The sequence below is a fragment of the Eriocheir sinensis genome, chromosome 63 (assembly GCF_024679095.1).
Source record: "Eriocheir sinensis breed Jianghai 21 chromosome 63, ASM2467909v1, whole genome shotgun sequence".
In the NCBI taxonomy this organism is placed as follows: domain Eukaryota; kingdom Metazoa; phylum Arthropoda; class Malacostraca; order Decapoda; family Varunidae; genus Eriocheir; species Eriocheir sinensis.
In genome coordinates this window covers 3,481,355-3,500,782 of record NC_066571.1, presented here as the reverse complement: position 1 = coordinate 3,500,782, position 19,428 = coordinate 3,481,355, and the positions used below count along the sequence as shown (strand labels likewise).

Here is a 19,428-nt window from a genome sequence, read left to right as displayed (position 1 = left end):
AGGAAGGGCTTTCGTATGATGATCTAGCTGGTCCCAATTTTTCAGAGATTTCCATTGTTTTTTCGTTAGAACTAGACACTGTGCATACCATGAAACTTCGTAAGAAAGTTTCATGTAAATAGAAAGTTTTTGTCATCATAAATTCCTAGCGGAGTCCTTACACACACACACACACACACACACACACACACACACACACACACTCCCCTCCCCTCCCCTTCCCTCCGGCCCCCTCCACACCATATTAATGTCCAAAGGTCCATGCACATACCTGGCCATAATGAGGCAGGTGTGCGAGCCGTGTGGGCGGCCGCTAGTTGAGTCAGGTAACATGTCAGCCGCGCCGGACAGGTGACCCACAAACACGGGCAAAGATTATATTACTTAAGGCAATATTTTCATCGCATTGGACAGGCGGGACGGAGACGGCGCGGCTTATTAAATACGGAAGATTATGGATGTGTATTATAGATGGTAAATATTAGCTGGGACGAGATTGGCTTGGCTACCGAACAGAATATATAACGGATCATTATGTCAGAGGCAAAAGGGATCAGCCAGGAACGGGCATAAGTTTCCTCAGCATAAACAGGTGCAGTAGATTGGGCGGTGAGACAGGTAGGGACAGGTGATTGGCTTACCTTTCTATTAGAGAGCGGGAAAGGTGATTGATTGATATTAAGAATCCAGGAGGGAAAACTTAAAATTGAAGGTGATTTAGTAGGATTTGATAATACGATGCCGGGAGGGAAAGCATAACATTGAAAGTGATCATGTTAAAGAAAACTGCCAGGGACGGGAATGAGTTAAGTATCCTAAATATAAAAAAAAAGTTACAGTATTATGGACAGTAAGGAATGTTAGGTCAGGAAAGTGAAATAGATTAAGTAAAAGAAAACAGGCAGGGGCGGAAATGACTTAAGTTCCCTAAATATAAAAGTTACAGTATTATGGACAGCAAGGAATGTTAGGCAAGGAAAATGAAATGGATTAAGCAAAAGAAAACAGGCATGGGCGGAAATGACTTAAAGTTCCCTAAATATAAAAGCTACAGTATTATGGACAGCAAGGAATGTTAGGTCAGGAAAGTCAAATGGATTAAGTAAAAGAAAACAGGCAGGGGCGGAAATGACTTAAAGTTCCCTAAATATAAAGTTACAGTATTACAGACAGTAAGGAATGTTAGGCAAGGAAAGTGAAATGGATTAAGTAAAAGTAAACAGTCAAGGGCGGAAATGACTTAAAGTTCCCTAAATATATAAAGTTACAGTATTTTGGACAGCAAGGAATGTAAAGTTAGGAAAGTGAAATGGATTAAGTAAAAGAAAACAGGGAGGGGCGGAAATTACTTAAAGTTCCCTAAATATATAAAGTTACAGTATTTTGGACAACAAGGAATGTAAAGTTAGGAAAGTGAAATGGACTAAGTAAAAGAAAACAGGCAGGGGCGGAAATGAATTAAGTTCCCTAAATATATAAAGTTACGGCGTCTTGGGCGGTAAGGAATGTATGGGAAGATAATTGAAATGGGTTAAGGAAAAAGGAACAGCCCCTAAATATGAGAAGTTAGTATCTTTTTAGTGTAAAGGGGGGAGCTCAAGGGCAAAAATAAAAATAAAAATAAATAAAAGTCTGCTAATCACTACTCCTATATAGAAAGCAATAATTAGTGGGCGGGAACGAGAATATGAGCAGGTAACAGGTAATGGCTTCAGTCCTTATGAGGGGTAGGATGTTTTGAGGCCGGGAGGGAAAATAAATGGGAAAAAGGCTTCAATTTTAATCAGGAAGAAGACTGAAAATTTGAAGCTCCTGATAATGGAAGACCTCGGAATGAATAGCTTTGTGACGGCGGCGAGGAGTAAGCGGGAAGAAAGACCAAAGATTATATCGGATACCGTGGGCAGCATAATGGCGAGGTAAACATTGACGCTCGTATAAGAAGAGAATACCTCAAACTTTACTATGATGGCGGTGAAGAGGAGCCATGGACGAGGACGACTGATCATTGCGAATACTTAACATAGCATAGTGAGAGAACGTAAACACCGACGCTCGTAAGAAGAAAATACCTCAAACAATGGTATGATCGCGGTGAAGAGGCTGCATGGACGAGGACGACTGATCATAGTAAATGCCAAATAAAGCATAATTGCGATAGGACGTAAACAATGACGCTCGTAAGAAGGGAACACCTCAAATAACACTGTGATGGCGGTTAGAAGGAGGCGAGAACAAAGACAACTGATCATAAAAAGTACTTAAAGGGTAATGACGAGCAGAGGCAAGCACTGACACTCGTAAGAATTAAAGACCTCAAATAATACTGTGATGTCCCTCCACTTTTATAATCTTCAATGTTATCCTTTTCCTACGCGGCTCTCATTGTTTTCAGATCATTTTCTCTTTCTCGGCGACTCAGGTGTACGGGGCTGCTGAGAAGGCGGGTTATAGGGCCAATTCGACAGTCCAACCCAGCCATTGTAAGCACCCAAACCAAGCTATATTTTCCACAATGATCCGTTATTTCTACTCAATACCAGATACTAGAGAGATTTCCTGTGTGCTTTCCTAAAATTTTCTCCTTTTTTTATATCAACGCCAAACACTAGACAAGGAATTTTCGTGGTGTTTCGTGTTTGGTTGGCGAGCTTACAAACTTGCTGTGGTGGGCTGTAAAACTGGACCATAATGACCGAACTCATGGAAAACTGTATTTCTTGATGTCTCTCCTACAGTCGCTCTTCTTCAATTTCTTACCAATGCCTCCAGACCTCTATATTTCTTTGTGGGAAGCTATAGTTCTTTATGTCTCTCAAGCATCTTCCCTTCCGCAGTTTTTTACTATGTCCTATAATGATGATAATGATAATAACAATAAAAGGCAGTGAGGAGGAGGTGAGGGCGATGATAAATAATAATAAGGAGAACGATGATAATGATGATATGATTATGATTATGAAGAATATGACGATGGTTATGATGATGAGGACGATTATGATTGTGAATATGAAGACAAAAGTTATGATTTTGATGATTATGATGATTACCACGAATGAGGCGAATGTTTTACGCAGCATAATGGCGAGGAGACTTAACCATGACACTCGTAACAAAAGAATACCATCAATAGCACTGTGAGAACGGCGAATGGAGAGAGGCCAAGTCGGCTGATTATGGGAACTTTTTTTTTAATGCTTCAGACGTTGAGGAAAGTTTGTGAGGAAGCGCAGGGAAGGTTTAATTAAGGAGTCCTCTGAAGCTTCTATGATCTTGTTAAAATATCGAAGGAAAGTCTCGTAGAAATCCTTGGTTAGAATATCGTCAAATTTATTAGTAAAAGTCTTGTGAATAATAGTGTAGTTTTGTTAGTTAGTCTCGTAAAAACCTTCTAAAAATTGTAAGTTAGAGTATTGTTAAAGTCTCCTATAGATTGTAAGTTTAATTATCGTAAAATTCTTGTAAAAAGTGTCAGTTGAAGTCGTTAAAATCTTGTATAAATTGCTCGTCTAGTAAATATCTTGGAAACAACTAGTAAAAGTCCTGTAAAATATCTTGCTAAAATTGGGTTACTTAAAGATCTTGTAAAAATTCTAAGCGAGTCTAGTAAAAATGTAGTAAATAATACACGTTGAAGTATCGTAAAAATCATGTAAACAAATCTATGGACTCGAAAACCCCTTCACGAGAACACGCAGGGATCGGTTCGTAGGAGTTGGCGGTGGTGGTGATGATGATGGTGGTAGTGGTGGTGATCATAATAGTAAGGGTAATGATAGTAATGGTGATGATATGGTAGTTGTATTGGTAAACGGAGTGGTGGTAGTGGTAGTAATAGATCTTCCAACGACTAATCAACGCAGCCTCGTCACCAGCGCCCACAGAACCGCCGAGTCATAGAAGCGTGAATGTGGCGGTCCGGCGCATAAGGGGGTAATTACGGTCCATAAGTTGTGGCGTTAGGAGGGATTTGTATTCACCCTCAAAAAGCTATTCCCGGAGACATTCATTTCGTCGCCGGAGTATTTTTGTTCATGATCCTCCAGTCACGCTTCGGGCTGCCTTGTACACGGGGTAAAAAAAGTATGATCCGTATTAGTAAGGCGAGAGGAGGAGAGGGACGAGGAGGAGGAGGAGGAGGGTGAAAGAAGTCTAAAAGAAGAGAGGAAAACACGGAGAAGGAAGAGATGGAGAAGATGGATAAAGCTGGGATAGGGATGGGATAAAAAAAGGAGGAATAGGAAGACGGAGAGGCGAGAAATGTGAGAGATGGAAAAGTTGGGACAAGGAACGGGAGGAAGAGGAAGAGGGAGAGACGGAGGCTGCTGAGACGAAGAGAAGCATAAAGAGAGGAGAGGTAAAACGAGGAGGATAACAGTGGGAGAGAAAAACAGGGGGACGGTCAGGGAGGAGAGGAGGGAGGAGTGAAGGGGAAAGGAGTAAAGAAAGATAGGCGTAGGTAGTAGATGGGAAAGAGAGAAGGATAACAAGAGATGGAGATGATAGTAGATTTATATTAAGGCAAAAGAAAAAAAGGGGAACAGATAGACAAAAACGAAAAAGTGGAAAAAGCGAAAAATAAGAGAATCGGGAGAAACATGGAGGAAAGGGAAGGAAAATAGAACAAACAGACAAGGAAGAGAAAGGGAGAGACACAGACATGAAAGCGAAAAGATGCATGGAAAAAAATTGAGAAGGAAGCGGGGGAGGAAGGGAGAGAGTACGGGGGATCAAAAGGAGAGGATGAGGAGGGGGAGGGAGGGGATGCGGAGCGTAGGATAGCCACACAGGATGACGGTAGTGGTGAAGGATGAACACAGTGGTGGGAGGAGGAGGAGGAGGAGGAGAGGGGAGTGAGAGGAGGATTAAAGGGGAGTGAGGGAGGGTAGTGGAAAGGGGATGAGAGGAAAGCTGCTGAAGTGAAATAAAAACGAGAGAAACGAAACGATAAATAATATAATAAAAAAAATAAATGTATTGAGAAAGAGAAAGAAGAGAAGCTGGTGATGGTGATGGTGGTGGTGGTGGTGGTGATAGTGGTGATAGAGGTGGTGGTGGTGTACGAGCTGGTGATGGTGGTGAAGGTGTTGATGGTGGTGGTGGTGGTGGTGATAGAGGTGGTTGTGGTGGTGGTGAAGGTGATGGGGGTGGTGGTGATAGAGGTGGTGGTGGTGGTGGTGGTGGTGGTGGTGATGGTGGTGGTGGTGGTGATGGTGGTGATGGTGGTGGTGGTGATGGTGGTGAATGAGTTATGGCTGCAACACGTCAGCCCCGCCCGCCTAACATGGCTAAGACCTGGAGACACGCCCACACCTCTTCCTCTCCTCCTCCTCCTCCTCCTCCTCCCCACCGCCACCGCCGCCGCCGAACGGGTCTTAGTATGAATAAATAAACAGCACCATCAACAACAACAACAACAACAACAACAGCAGGAAATATAACGACGTCACCAACATTGTCAACAGAAAGGACGAAATATAATGATAGCAGTGATGATGATGATGATGATGATGATGATAATGAAAAATATAATAACTAATGATATAATAATGATAATAATACCCGGTTCATTATGTATCATTAAGCCTAGAACTGCATAAAAAAACTATCATCATCATCATCATCATCATCAACATCATCATAAACAAACAAACAAACAAACAAACAAAACACTTCCCTCCACCAGAAACATTTAACACCCCGTCCTTGAGAGTCTTGCGCGGCGGGAAGCAAACAAATAAAACACACAAACAAACACATAAACAAACACACAAACACGGAGGCAGAGCGGGACACGAGTTAACACGCACACAAATTAATAAATAAGTATATAAGAATCAGCGGTGTCAGGCCCTTCCTTCCACGCGCCCCGCCCCGACACCTCCCCACTCCTCCTTCGTCATGCCCGACACCACCATCAAAACAACGCAATACAAAGCAATTCTAAAAAGGTGAAGTAAACCCGTCCGCTGCAATTGTCATGGATTTGGCCTTCAGTGGTAGCCTGGTAACATATAGTCCCAGGTCTTTCTCTGCCTCTGTGGTGGATTGTGGAGTGTTTCCCATGTGGTATTGGTGTGCTGGATATCTCCTCCCAGGGTGCAGGACTTTACATTTTTCTCATTGAGTTGTAGCAGCCTCTTTTTATTCCATTCCTGTAGCTTGGTGAGGTCTTCTGGTAGGAATCCGCAGCCAAGGGGTTAAACAAGACAGAAAAAAAAAAAAGTGTGACGCCATTAGAATCAGACATCAACACTACTTATTCTTTCAAACACGGAAAATATAAAAGGCCCGAGGCTGTTGAAGAATAAAGGAGGAAAACATTTTAATTCTTACCGCTCCTAAACGCGGAAAAAATAAATTATGTGACACCTCGAACAAGCTTATCACAAAATGGAGTATTGGACCAAATTAAACCAAGGAAAACTCAAGAAGGGAAAGGAAAAAAACACGAGCTAAGTTAAAAAAAAAGGAAGCTACGCATTTTTCTTAACCTGCTTCATGGGAGAGCAAGGGCAACAAAAGTGGATGAGGAGAGGAAAAGGAAAACATAAACTCAAGGAGAAGAAAAAAGAACTAAATAAAATAGATTACCTCTCCTCCCGAAAGTGACCCCTCTTTCGGCCACCTCCTTGGATTCTTTTTAGGAGCAGCGAGTAGCGGGCTTTTTTTATTATAGTTTCCTTTCTTTGTGCCCTTGAGCTGTCTCCTTTGTTGTAAATAGATAAATAAATAAATAAACTCTATATTTCTTACACTATTATACGCTAAAGCAAGGCAATAAAGGAAGTGGATTGGGAGAGATAAAGGAAAATATAAGTGGTGTCATACGTGGTTACGAACAACTCCGAAGTGTTATAACTCTCTCTCTGGTATATGAAAAGCGTGATGAGTTTTAACAATATTAACAGTTTTATACAATAGTTACAAAGTTTATGTGAGCTGTCGCACACTCACATGTACATTATAATATATACATTACACTTTGCACATTGAAAAATCATACCACGGGGAATCTAATTGTGAATTTTTTAAGCTCGATTTCTAAGACGCTTTCAACTTCACAACAAGCATTTCCAAAGGTCACAAAGAAGGTCAGTCGGGTTCTCATAAGTGCTTTTCACATTCATGGTGCAGAAAACTTGTCCAACTATCCCTAGGCTCATAAAACAATCTATGGAAATACCCTCAACCTCTACGAAAGCCTTATCAAACGTGGCTGTGTAGACCCCGAAATGTTTGAGAATACAAGTCTGGGCACCGATCTCGTGTTTTACCTTTAATTAATGTAGATGGCTGCGACAGGTACAGGTGAGGAGGGAGGGGATACGGGGAGGGGCATTAGGGGATTAGGGGGATTAGGATAAGGTGCAAGGAAAGGAAGGAGGGTAGATCAAGGGGAGGAGAAGGGAGAGAAGAGCAAGGGAGTGGTGAATGAAGGGATGGGAGGTGAGGGATGATATGAAAGGTGGGTAACTGATGAATGCGGAAGAAAGGATGCAAGGAAAGAAAGGAGGATGGGAAAGGGAGAAAGGGGGAAAGAGAAGATGAAGGAAGTGTTATGGGGAAGGATGAAGAGGATGCTGATGAGAGTGAGGAATGATAATGAAGGTGGGAAAGTAAGGTTTGAAAAAAGAAGGGTGGAATGCCAAAAAAAGGACGGAAGGGAAAGAAAAAGCAAGAAAATGAAGTAGAAGTTGAAATGAAAACGTCAAGTGGAGGTGATACGAGGAAGGATAAAGAGGATGCTGATGGGAGTGAGGAATGATAAAGAAGGTGGGAAAGTAAGGCATGAGAAAAGGACGGAAGGGAAAGAAAGAGCAAGAAAATGAAGTGGAAATTGAAATGAAAACGTCAAGTGGAGGTGATAAGGGGAAGGATGAAGAGGATGCTGATGGGAGTGAGGAATGATAAGGAAGGTGGGAAGTAAGGTATGAAATAAGAAGGGTGGAATGCCCCAAAAAAGTACAGTAGGGAAAGAAAAAGCAAGAAAATGAAGTGGAAGTTGAAATGAAAACGTTAAGTGGAGGTGATATGGGGAAGGATGAAGAGGATGCTGATGGGAGTGAGGAATGATAAAGAAGGTGGGAAAGTAAGGCATGAGAAAAGGACGGAAGGGAAAGAAAGAGCAAGAAAATGAAGTGGAAATTGAAATGAAAACGTCAAGTGGAGGTGATAAGGGGAAGGATGAAGAGGATGCTGATGGGAGTAAGGAATGATAATGAAGGTGGGAAAGTAAGGTATGAAAAAAAGAAGGGTGGAATGCCAAAAAAAGAACGGTAGGGAAAGAAAAAGCAAGAAAATGAAGTGGAAATTGAAATGAAAACAAGTGAAAAATAAAATAGCGATTAGTGTAATAAAAGAGATAAATGAGATGAGGATAGAAAGCAAGGGATAATTAAAATAAGATAGCGGGAAAGTAAATATTATGAGGAGAGTGAATGAGTGAGTGAGTGAATGAGTGCAGTAGAGAAAAAGGGAGGCGAAGGAAGGAAGGATAAGAAAATGAGAGAAATGAAGTGAAAAGAAAAGAAAACAAAAAAGAACAACAAAAAGGAGACATATATGAAGAGAAATGCTAAGGCGAGGATGATACGGATGCTGCACACACACACACACACACACACACACACACACACACACAAACAATTATACATACACACATATATAATGAAAAAAAAATACCCGAGTGAAGGGAGCTTGATAACGGAACAGGAAGAGGAAGAGGAGGAGGAGGAGGAGGAGGAGGAGGGGGGAAGGAGAGATACAGCTGGATTGAAGGTTTAATATAGGTAAGGGAGGGAAATGGGGAGGAAAGGGAGGAAAAGAGAAACGAAGGGAGAGAAAAAGGGAGAGGAGAGATGACCACTAATACTCCCTCCCTTTCCTCTCCCTTCCCTTTCTCCTCCATCCCATCTCCTCCTCCTCATCCCCTCCCCCCCTCCTCCCCCCTCTTCCCCTTCCCCTACCCCCTTTTCTCTCTCTCAATGCACAATAAATCATAGATAATTGAGAGAGAGAGAGAGAGAGAGAGAGAGAGAGAGAGAGAGAGAGAGAGAGAGAGAGAGAGAGAGAGAGAGAGAGAGAGAGAGAGAGAGAGAGAGAGAGAGAGAGAGAGAGAGAGAGAGAGAGAGAGAGAGAGAGAGAAATAAAAAAAAGACGAACACATAAGAGAAAAGCGGAGAAGAAATAACAAAGAAAAGATGAAAGAGGAGAAGCGAAAAGAACACAAAAGAGAGAAAGGGAAGAAAGGAAGAGAGAGAGAGGAAAAGGAAAGGAGGAGACGATGAAGAGGAGGAAGAGGCGAGGGAGGGAAGAGGAGAGAGGAGAGAGGAGAGGGTGTGAGAAGGAGCAAGGGAGGACAGGAGGAGATGGAGGGGAAGGGAAGTGTGGGAGGAAGAGAGATAGAGAGATAGAGCGAGAGAGAGAGAGAGAGGGAGAGAGAGAGAGGGAGGAGGCAAAAACGGCCCTGTACTCGGTAATTATCATATCCTTGCAACGGCGGCTGGTTTGGGGCAGGGAAAAAATGTGTGTGTACCCTAGTTCACACACACACACACACACACACACACACACACACACACACACACACACACACACACACATTCCCCCCTTCCCCCCCTTCCGCGCCCCCCCTCCACACACACCACGGGGCTTCCCTCATTTGCATGGCGTAGTCCGCGCACCTGTGATTGCCCCGTGTTCCTTCGCCCAGGTGAGGACAGGTGTGGGTTGCCTGCCTCACCTGCCCCTCCTACGACCCCTAGGCAGGTATTGATGGCTAATTGATACCTGGGTGAAGATGGACAGGTGGAGAGATGGACTGGCAGGTGGAGAAGTGGAGAGATGGAGTGAGAAGTGGAAGAGGTGGATAGATAGATTGACAGGTGGAAGGAAAGGTGGATAGATGGATTGACGGATGGGAAGGAAGGTGGATTGATGGAGAAAGGGTGAATGGATGCTGAGATGGGTGGGTGTATACTGTATGGCTTAATAATGAAGGGTAGATGTGGAAGAAAGTAAATGAGAAAGACAGACAGGTAAAAAGGGGAATGCAAACGCGCGCACACATACACACACTCTCTCTCTCTCTCTCATTACCTTCAATTACGTCAAGGGAATCGGCGGCGTCATCTTATTGCAGGGATGAACGTGTGTGTGTGTGTGTGTGTGTGTGTGTGTGTGTGTGTGTGTTTGGAAAGAGAGTGGACTGGAGGAGCAACAGTGGAGGAGGAGGAGGAGGAGGAGGAGGAAGGGAAGGAGTAAGAGAAGGAGGAGGAGAAGGAGGAGAAGGAGGAGGAGGAGGAGGAGGAGGAGGGGGTAAGATGAGCGGACTTCTCTTCCCCCTCCCCTCCTCTCTCCATTCTCTCCTCTCCTTCCTCCCCACCCCTACCCTCCCCTCCCCCCTCCTGACTGACTGACCCCCCCCCTCATCACCCTGACCCAGCCGCGTGTTCTCACCCTGGACAGTAAAGTGAGGTGGTCTGCCGAGCGAGGCGGCGGCGGCGGAGGCGGCGGCGGAGGAGGCGGTGACGGAGGCGGCGGCGGCGGTGCTTCTGTCTAACGAGGCGGCGGCGGCGGTGGTGACGGTGGTGGTGGTGGTGGTGGTGGTGCTGTGAAGAAAGCTACTGAGTGCTGTGCTGTTGTGGTGTTCTGTGCTGCCCTGTGCGTCGCTGCTACACACACACACACACACACACACACACACACACACGGACTCAAAAAACCTGCCAAAAACAATTAAGTGGGCGTTCCTATCAGTTCCGAGACCCGCCCACGCCCACACCGACGCCCACGCCACGCCCGCGATGCATCCAGGGGCGGCGAGGCTTCCCCGGGCGGCGCTGAGCGTGGGCTGAGGGGCGCTGAGGACGGCATGTGAGGGTGCGTGGCCATGAGGGGGCGGGAGGCAGGCTGGCCGGGTCTGGCGGGGCTGCAGGTTCTGGCCTCGTGGGTGCTGCTGCTGCTGCTACTCCTACCCGCCCTCACCCCTGCCCACGCCGCCTGGTGGTGAGTACTACCCGGCTTTGGTTTGCTTTGCCTGGAACACTGCCGCTTGCTCTGTGTCTGTTTGTTTGCTTGTTTGTCTGTGTTTGTGTGTTTTTCTGTGCCTGAGTCTTTATTTCTGTGTGTGTGTGTCTCTCTCTCTCTCCCCCTCTCTGTTTCTTTCTCTGTCTCGTCTCTCTCTGTCTCTCTCCCTTCCTGTTCCAGTTCTGTCTCCTTTTTGCTCTAGTTCTTTCCATTCTTTTGCGCGCTCTCTTTTTCCTCTTTTCTTCTCTCTCTCTCTCTTCCAGTTTTGAAGGTCACTCCATTTCCTTTTCCACAACAGATACTTAACCATTTTCTTTGCTTTTTCTTCTGTCACAATCCTTAATATTTTTGATTCCCTATAGTTAGTTATCAATCTCTGTAACTTCCTCCTAATATAATGTGTCTCGTCTCTAATTCTTTTTGCATCTCTTATTTGCTACTAAGGTACATTCACTGTACATTCCACATTGCATCTTGTTTTCCTTCGTTTCCTTTCATTTGGCTTCGTTTATTGACCAGTGTTTGAATTTTCATACATAGAATCTCCCCTCCTCCCATCCCTCTCTCTCCCCCTACATATTAATAACAAGCGTTACAGTGTTTTTCTTCTGTATCTTTCCCCTCATTCTCTTTCCTTCACTTTCCCTTTCCTTTCGTTTATTGGCCCCGTGTTTGAATTTTCATACATAGAATCTCCTCATACTCCCATCCCTCTACGTATAAATAAAAAGCGTCACAATATTTTTTTTCTTCTGTTTCTCTTTCCCCTCATTATCCTTCCTTCTCTCTGTCCCTTCCCTTTCTTCCCCTTTCATCCCTTCAGTAAATCTTTCCCCTCATTCTCCTTCCTTCCCTTTGTCCCTTCCCTTTCTTCCCTTTTCATCCATTCAGTATATCATTCCCCTCATCCTCTCCCTTCCCTTTGAACCTCCCTTTCATTCCCTTTTCATCCCTTTAATATATCTTTCCCCTCATTCTCCTTCCTTCCCTTTCTCCCTTCCCTTTCTTCCCCTTTCATCCCTTCAGTAAATCTTTCCCCTCATCCTCTCCCTTCCCTTTGAACCTCCCCTTCATTCCCTTTTCATCCCTTTAGTATATCTTTCCCCTCATTCTCCTTCCTTCCCTTTGTCCCTTCCTTTCTCCCCTTTTCATCCCTTTAGTATATCTTTCCCCTCATTCTCCTTCCTTCCCTTTGTCCCTTCCTTTCTCCCCTTTTCATCCCTTTAGTATATCTTTCCCCTCATCCTCTCCCTTCCCTTTGAACCTCCCTTTCATTCCCTTTTCATCCCTTCAGTGTATCTTCCCCCTCATCCTCCCCTCTCCCCTTTCCATACACCTCATTTCTCCTCCGCCCTTCTCAGTCTTTTTCCCTTCTTAACAGTGTACTAATAAAACAATGATTTATTAATTTTACCAGAAGGAAGGCAAGTTAAGTGCAAGCATGGTAACGGCGACATTGATGATTACGATGATGATAATAATAACAATAATAATAATAATAATAATAATAATAATAATAATAATAATAACAAAACGGCGATATTTTTTCGATCTATTTAGCGCTTTTTTTATTATCTATTTTTTTTTTTGTATTACGATCATTTTTTTCTTTTCTTCCATCCGTCTTTCTTTTTCCTGTTTTCCTTTTTTTCTTGTATTTTTTCCCTTCCTCATTTTTTTTCCTCTTACATTATTTTCTTTTCCTGTTTTTTTTTCTTTCCTCATTTTTTTCCTCTTATATTTTTTTCTTTTTCCTGTTTTCCTTTTTTTCTTGTATTTCTTTCCTTCCCCATTTTTTTCCTCTTTTACAGTGTTTTCTTTTCCTGTTTTCCTTTTTTTCTTGTATTTCTTCCCTTCATTTTTTCTCTTTTACATTTTTTGCCTTTTCCTATTCTCCTTTTTTTTCTTACATTTCTTCCCTTCCTCATTTTTTTCCTCTTTTACATTTTTTTATTTTCCTGTTTTCCTTTTTTCTTGTATTTTTCCCTTCCTCCTTTTTTCCTCTCTTATATTTTTTTTCTTTTCCTGTTTTCCTTTTTTCCTTGCATTTCTTCTCATTTTTTTCCTCCTTTACAATTTTTTCTCTTTCCTGTCACTCCGTATGTCAGAAAGAGTAGCATGTTGACATAGTGTACGTACAATTATTATTATTATTATTATTATTATTATTATTATTATTATTATTATTATTATTACTATTACTATCATTATTATCATCATATATCTCACTACATGTCCTTCTCGTCCTCTTAAATCGTTTACTTCTTCGTCCGCTCCTACACATACAGGAGGAGGAGGAGGAGGAGGAGGAGGAGGAACAGCAGGAGAATGATGATGGGAGGTAATAGAGAAGGGGGAGATGAAGAGGAACAAGAGAAAATATTAGTAGTAGTTAACGAGAAGAAGAATGGGGATGAAGATGAAAAGGAGGGGGAGGAGAGGAGGGGAGAGGAGAGGAGAGGAGAAGAGAAGAGAAGAGAAGAGGTGGAGGAGAAGGGGACAGAGACGAGAAGGAAGAAAAAAAAGACGACGAAGAGGAAGAGGAGGAGGAAGAAGAGGAGGAAGATGCAGTAGGGAAAAAAAAAATGATGGAGAGGAAGATAAGGGGATACAGGAGGAACAAAATATAGCAAAGAGAAGGAGGAAGAGGAGGAGGAGGAGGAGGAGGAGGAGGAAGAAGAGGAGGTGGAGGAGGGCAGGCATTAGGAGGTGATGGATGGATGGAAAACGGAGCGCTGACAGAACAATTGAAGGGTTACTGTGGAAAGACCTAATCAGTGTTACCTTACCCCCCCTCTCTCTCTCTCTCTCTCTCTCTCTCTCTCTCTCTCTCTCACACACACACACACTCTCTCCCCTCCCCCTGACTAGTTCCTCCTCTGGGCATGATGACAAACCCTTTTCCTGGCTGAGTTACGTTCCCTCCTCCTCCTCCTCCTCCTCCTCCTTGCTACTCTCTTCCTCTTCCTTCCTTCCCCCTCCCCCCAGTGCCCCCCAGCGCGCCAAGCTAGTACTCAAGCGATGACTTATCCCGCCGGTGAACCCAGGGGAGGCGACTTAATGCTTGTGTTGCAGGGTAGGAAGGGGAGGAGGAGGAGGGGAGGGAAGGTAGGGAGAGAGGGAGAGAGGGATGGTCAGGGAGTGAATGAGAGGAGTTGGAAAGATACGAAGTGGAGGGAGGGAGGAGAGTTAGAGAGAGAGAGGGAAGAAAGGGAGGAAGGAAAGATAGGATGAGGAGGAAGGGAAGGAGGGAGGGAGAGGGGGATGGTCAGAAAATGAAGGAAGGGAAGGTAGGAAGTGAAGGTCGGGAGGGAGTATAGGAAGGGAGGGAAGGAAGGTAAGAAGAGGTGGAAGGGAAGGAGGATGGTAAGGAATGCTGGAAGGTTAGTAAGAAGGAAGGGAGAGGAGGAGAGGAAGAGAGGAAGGGAGGATAGGAAGAGGAGGAAGGGAGGGAGGAATTGTCAGATGTGATGGAAGGAGAGTAGTGAGTAGCAGGGATGAGGGGGAACGTTTGGAATTATTATTATTATTATTATTATTATTATTATTATTATTATTATAAATGACCATGCCAACAGCTACACCGAATAAATTTGCAATTATATCACCAGAAGGTGTCAGTGCAAGTCGAGACACAGCTACAAAATAAAAAGAGGAAAGAAAGGACTTAACGTGACTGCAAAAGAAAATGGGAGGAAGGAAAGAGGGAAGTTGAAAGAGGATACAGGAAGGATAGGGCGAGGAAGGAAGGCGTAGCGGGGGGAGAAGAAAAAGAAAGAAATTTAGGATTGTTTTGTGTCGCTGTGGTGGAAGGGAGTAAGTAGTCAAGAACTCGAAAGTCTGAGGGGAGATCAGCTTCAGCACCGACTCCTTAAGATGGTTTATAAATTACAATGGTGACGACTTAGCGGCGGTAAAGACTTTCTCGCGTCTCTCTCAAACACTTCATAATACACACAGCATTTGCTTCTTCCCTTACGAACAGAATTTTTGTGCCCCTAAGAGAGAGTAAGCCTAATTTTTTGTACCCCTAAGAGACAGTAAGCCTAATTTTTTGTGCCCCTAAGAGACAGTAAAGATTAAATGATTATTTGAGCGTTCATCTTGGCGCCGCAAGTGCTGGGTCATATGGCGGCGATTTTAATACAAAACTATTATATTCTAAAACAATAAAACCGGAAAAAATCACCAATAAAACAATATAAAATCAGTCAAAAATTAAAAGCATAAAGAGACGGTAAACCTAATTCTTGTTCAGCCTTAAATCACCAGCAGATCCGTCACTCAGTCACACAATCAAGCAGCTCGTCAGTCAATTATGTAGTCAATTACTGAAGACTCTCCACGCCTCCCCGGGGCTGGCCAGGGTGGTGCCGCGGTAACTTTTGATCAGAGTGTTTAGGGCGCGCAGTGTCGGGATAATAAACTCTGCCTCCGACTCTGATCTTCTTTCGGCTTATCTTACTGTCAGCTATTTTCAGGAGCAGTGTCAGTGGTCTATTTTGTTTATCCTTATTTTGCCCCGGAGCTGCCTCCTTGACTAGAAAAAATCGGTCCTTCTGCGTCTGCTTTCTTTTCCTCAATGATTATTCCGCAAATATAAGTAGGAAAATATGCAAAAATAAGACAAACGATAGAGGTAAACGATGCATCACGAGACAAAGTAAGTTGGGATTATGAAAAAAAAAACCTTTACACTATGGAAAACTTGCTGTGAGTATAACCAAATAATAAATAACAAGCTAATAAACCAAGTAACTAATCAGATAGATAAATAACGACCCACATCAAGAAACCAAGCGCGCAAAAAACAATACCCGCTAGAAATAATTGCCCGTCGAGGAGCCTTGCAGTGTAGCCAGCGGTGGGCGGCACACACTCTACCCATCCGTCTCCCCGCGGCCTCGAGTTGTCAGGAACCACCGCCACCCAAAGGAACGGGGGTGGCCTAGTGGTGAGCGCGCGGACGTGAGAGCCTGAGGACCAGCGATGCCAGATTGTCGTACACGGAGCATCATATTAACCCGTCCGCTGCGATTGGCATGGATTTGGCTTTCACTGGTAGCCTGGTAACATAGTAGTCCCAGGTCTTTCTCTGCCTTTGTGGTGGATAGTGGAGTGTTTCCCATGTGGTATTGGTATGCTGGATATCCCCTCTTACATTTTCTTCATTGAATCGTAGCGGCCACTTTTTGTTCCATTTCTGTAGTTTGGTGATGTTTTCTTGTAGGAAATTCGCAGTTAAGGGGTTAATCGGTTTCCGCCCCCATAGCTATTGCCAAGAAACAGAAACAATTGGCCATTTTGACGTTAACTATATACCCAGCCAGTTATCGCGGTGGAGGGGACGGTTTTGGGGTTGGAAATCAGCAAACATAGATGGTGGAGTACGATAATCTGGCACCGTCGCTGAGGACCTAGGTTGGAGTTCCACCGGAGGACACTGGCAATTTTCAACCATCGATGAGAGGCGAAAGGTTACCCACATGCTGCCCAGATCCTCAATGAGCCCTAACTTCAGCGATTTCGTTCAAGTGGGGCACCCGGGAGCAGCATGGGCCAAGCAAGTCACACATCACGGCAGTCACTGTAAATAAAATTCGCCTGCGCCACTAGAGACCTGGGATCGTCTGAGTGACCCCCAAGAGCATATCGGCGCTATAGACAGCACCTATTTTTTTTTTTTACAGCTAAAGAGACAGTTCAAGGGCGTAAAGGAAAATAAAAAAGCCCGCTACTTACTGCTCCCGAATAGAGGTCAAAGGAGTGGTCAAAAAGAGAGGTCAATTTCGGGAACAAAAACAAAAAAACACGGAAAAGAGACCACGTTACATAAATTTTGAAGCGGAGAAAAGTCAAACAAATAAAAGAACATCAAGCGAGACCGTCTGATTTTATTTCAGTGTCTCTCAACGCAATCCAGTCCCCGCGTCGTCGTGTAGCATCGCAAACACTGCAATTCCGGGCTTTACACGTGTTTTCACATGTCCAGACAATGTGCAGCTGAGTGTCGGCCTCGCGGGAACAGTGATCATGGCGCGGCCTGTATTTGGAGTGCAGGAAAATAAAGGGACGCCCGCATAGCTCGAGGCCGCGGCGAGGGTCGATGCTGCCGAGAACTGTTTGCAATGGGAGGGTGTCCACGTGGAGGCCGGCTCAAGGGGCCCCGCGGGAGTGCAGGGAGGGGAGAGGGGCGGGTGAATGACGCGCCCCCCGGTGTTTGGCTCCCTTTGGTGATTTGTTTGGGCGACACGTGCCCGCTGACTTTGATGGGCCGCGCCGCTGTCACCGTCAGCACCGCACTCGTTAGCGGGGTTGTCATCGCCGCGGCAATTATCAAGAGAACCGAGTTATACACGCAAGAAAATGTGAGAAAACTTCATTAACTAAAATTAAATGATAAGAACAGATGTATAACAAGTGAATGACGCGACAATAACGGGCGTGGTTTTTATCATCACACTCATTATAGACTGACCTATCTTTCGGCATTTTTTCACATTTGTTACCTTTTTTTAATGCCCTTGAACGGACTCCTCTGCGTAAAAAAAAAAAAAATGTACGCACACAAGAAAATCTGAGAAAATATATCAGAATAAAATTGAATAAAAGCTAAATATAAACAGGACAAATAATTAAGTTTCTGTCAACCCCGACGTAATGATCGAAGTCTGCAATACACGCACACAAGACCACTTTAGAAATAAATGTTAGAAAATAAAAACTACACATAGAAACAGAACAGCTAAAAAGATGGCGTCACTATAAACACTTGCCTGCGCCATGACGGGCTGGGGCCGACTACCATCCAGGCCCCTCAAGGAAGCCTACCGACGCTATAGGTTCAGACGTAAAAAAAAAAAAAAAAAAAATAATAATAATAATAATAATAATAATAATAAAATCAAATGACACAGCAACAAGAACCACAGCCACCATCATCGTCACCGTCATACTCGCTCCTTTTATTGTTAACACCAACACAACTTCCCGAAATGATCCTTATACGCAACAATAAAATATGAAATAAAAATCGGAAAATGAAATAAATCCACGTAAATAAAATAGACGCAACAACACAAACAAGTAGCGAAAAAGGCAACAAGCACACACACACACAAAAAAAAAAAAAAAAGAATTAAAGCACCAAAAAAAAATTAGTAGAAGCAAAATGTGTAAATAAAAAGATAAATTAACCAAAACTCAAGGAAAACGACCAAACATCCTTCATCACTCCCTCTCTCATCATTCCTTCTGTTTTCTCTTTTCATCACGTAGGTACACATCATCCTCGGGTTTCCTACGCTTATTTTCTTTTACTTTCCCTCGTTTTTCTTTATTATTCTTTTCCTGGACTGACCAACCTCTTTTTATCTTCTTTGTCATCTCATTCTACTCGTACGTCTAGCTTACATAAAGAAGCGACAATCAATAAAAACAACCGGTCATTCGTCACACTCTTCAGCCCTTCCTATTTCCCATCTTAATCACACACGTTTTGTCTAAAGGAAAACAGAAAAAAAACTAAAGTCCCCCAAACAAAATTACCAACACACGTAACAAAATAAGGATCCTCGCCACTTTTCGACAGTGTTCCCGGACCCAAGAGGACAGCACGAGCAGAACCAGACGCCTAACCTTGAAGCCCCCGCAGGAAAGACTAACATATTGAAGACAGAACACACAAACGAACACAGCAACTCATAGATAAAGAAACACCCGCCCCCTGTTAAATAAAGACACACTCCTTCTAATATAAACAAACACACAGCAACTGATAAACAGACACATACTTGCTGACACATAAACAAACACAGAGCTTAAGACAAACAGCACTGGGGTCAATAAACACTTCAAGAAACTGCCGTTCAGATTAATGAAGACGTTTATGAGGATAAGAATATGCTTCGCTGGTACGGCAGACAGACAAATTGGTGTATCTGACAGAGAAGATAATCGGTGCATTCATAATTAATAATACAAATGAGCCAATACGAAGGAGGGAGATAAAGGAAGACCCTCTGAGGTGCAACTGACTGACAAATGAATGCAGAAGACAGACACAAAATTAAGACCTTCAAAATAAATTGGTGGAGTGGAGTTACTCGAATAAATGACAAGAAAAAAACACTGGATGAGGCAATTGAACAAAACTAGCAGAACAGACTGATAAATGAGTTTGCTTGATGAAACACAAAAAAGCTTTCATACACAATAGAATAAATTACTGGGCAAAACTAAAAAAAGAAAATTACTTCATCACCTTAATATGAAATAGATGGTACCCGAAACTGACCTCTCTTTTGGTCTCTCTTCACTGCTCTGTTATGGGAGCGGTGCTTGGCGGGTTTATTTGTTTTTATGTATTTTTATCCTTGAGTTTCTTCCTTTACTGTA

At 43.5% G+C, this 19,428-nt stretch overlaps 1 protein-coding gene across 1 annotated transcript in view; it reads left to right on the top strand.

Annotated features, from left to right (window-relative positions):
* Positions 1-19,428, top strand: part of LOC126986864 (protein Wnt-2b-A-like) — a 68,130-nt gene that overhangs the window by 4,852 nt on the left and 43,850 nt on the right. Inside the window, exon 2 of the mRNA XM_050843328.1 lies at positions 10,471-11,010. Within this exon, the coding sequence (XP_050699285.1) occupies positions 10,895-11,010 (116 nt within the window). The 5' untranslated portion in view covers positions 10,471-10,894. The remainder of the gene's footprint in view (positions 1-10,470; positions 11,011-19,428) is intronic.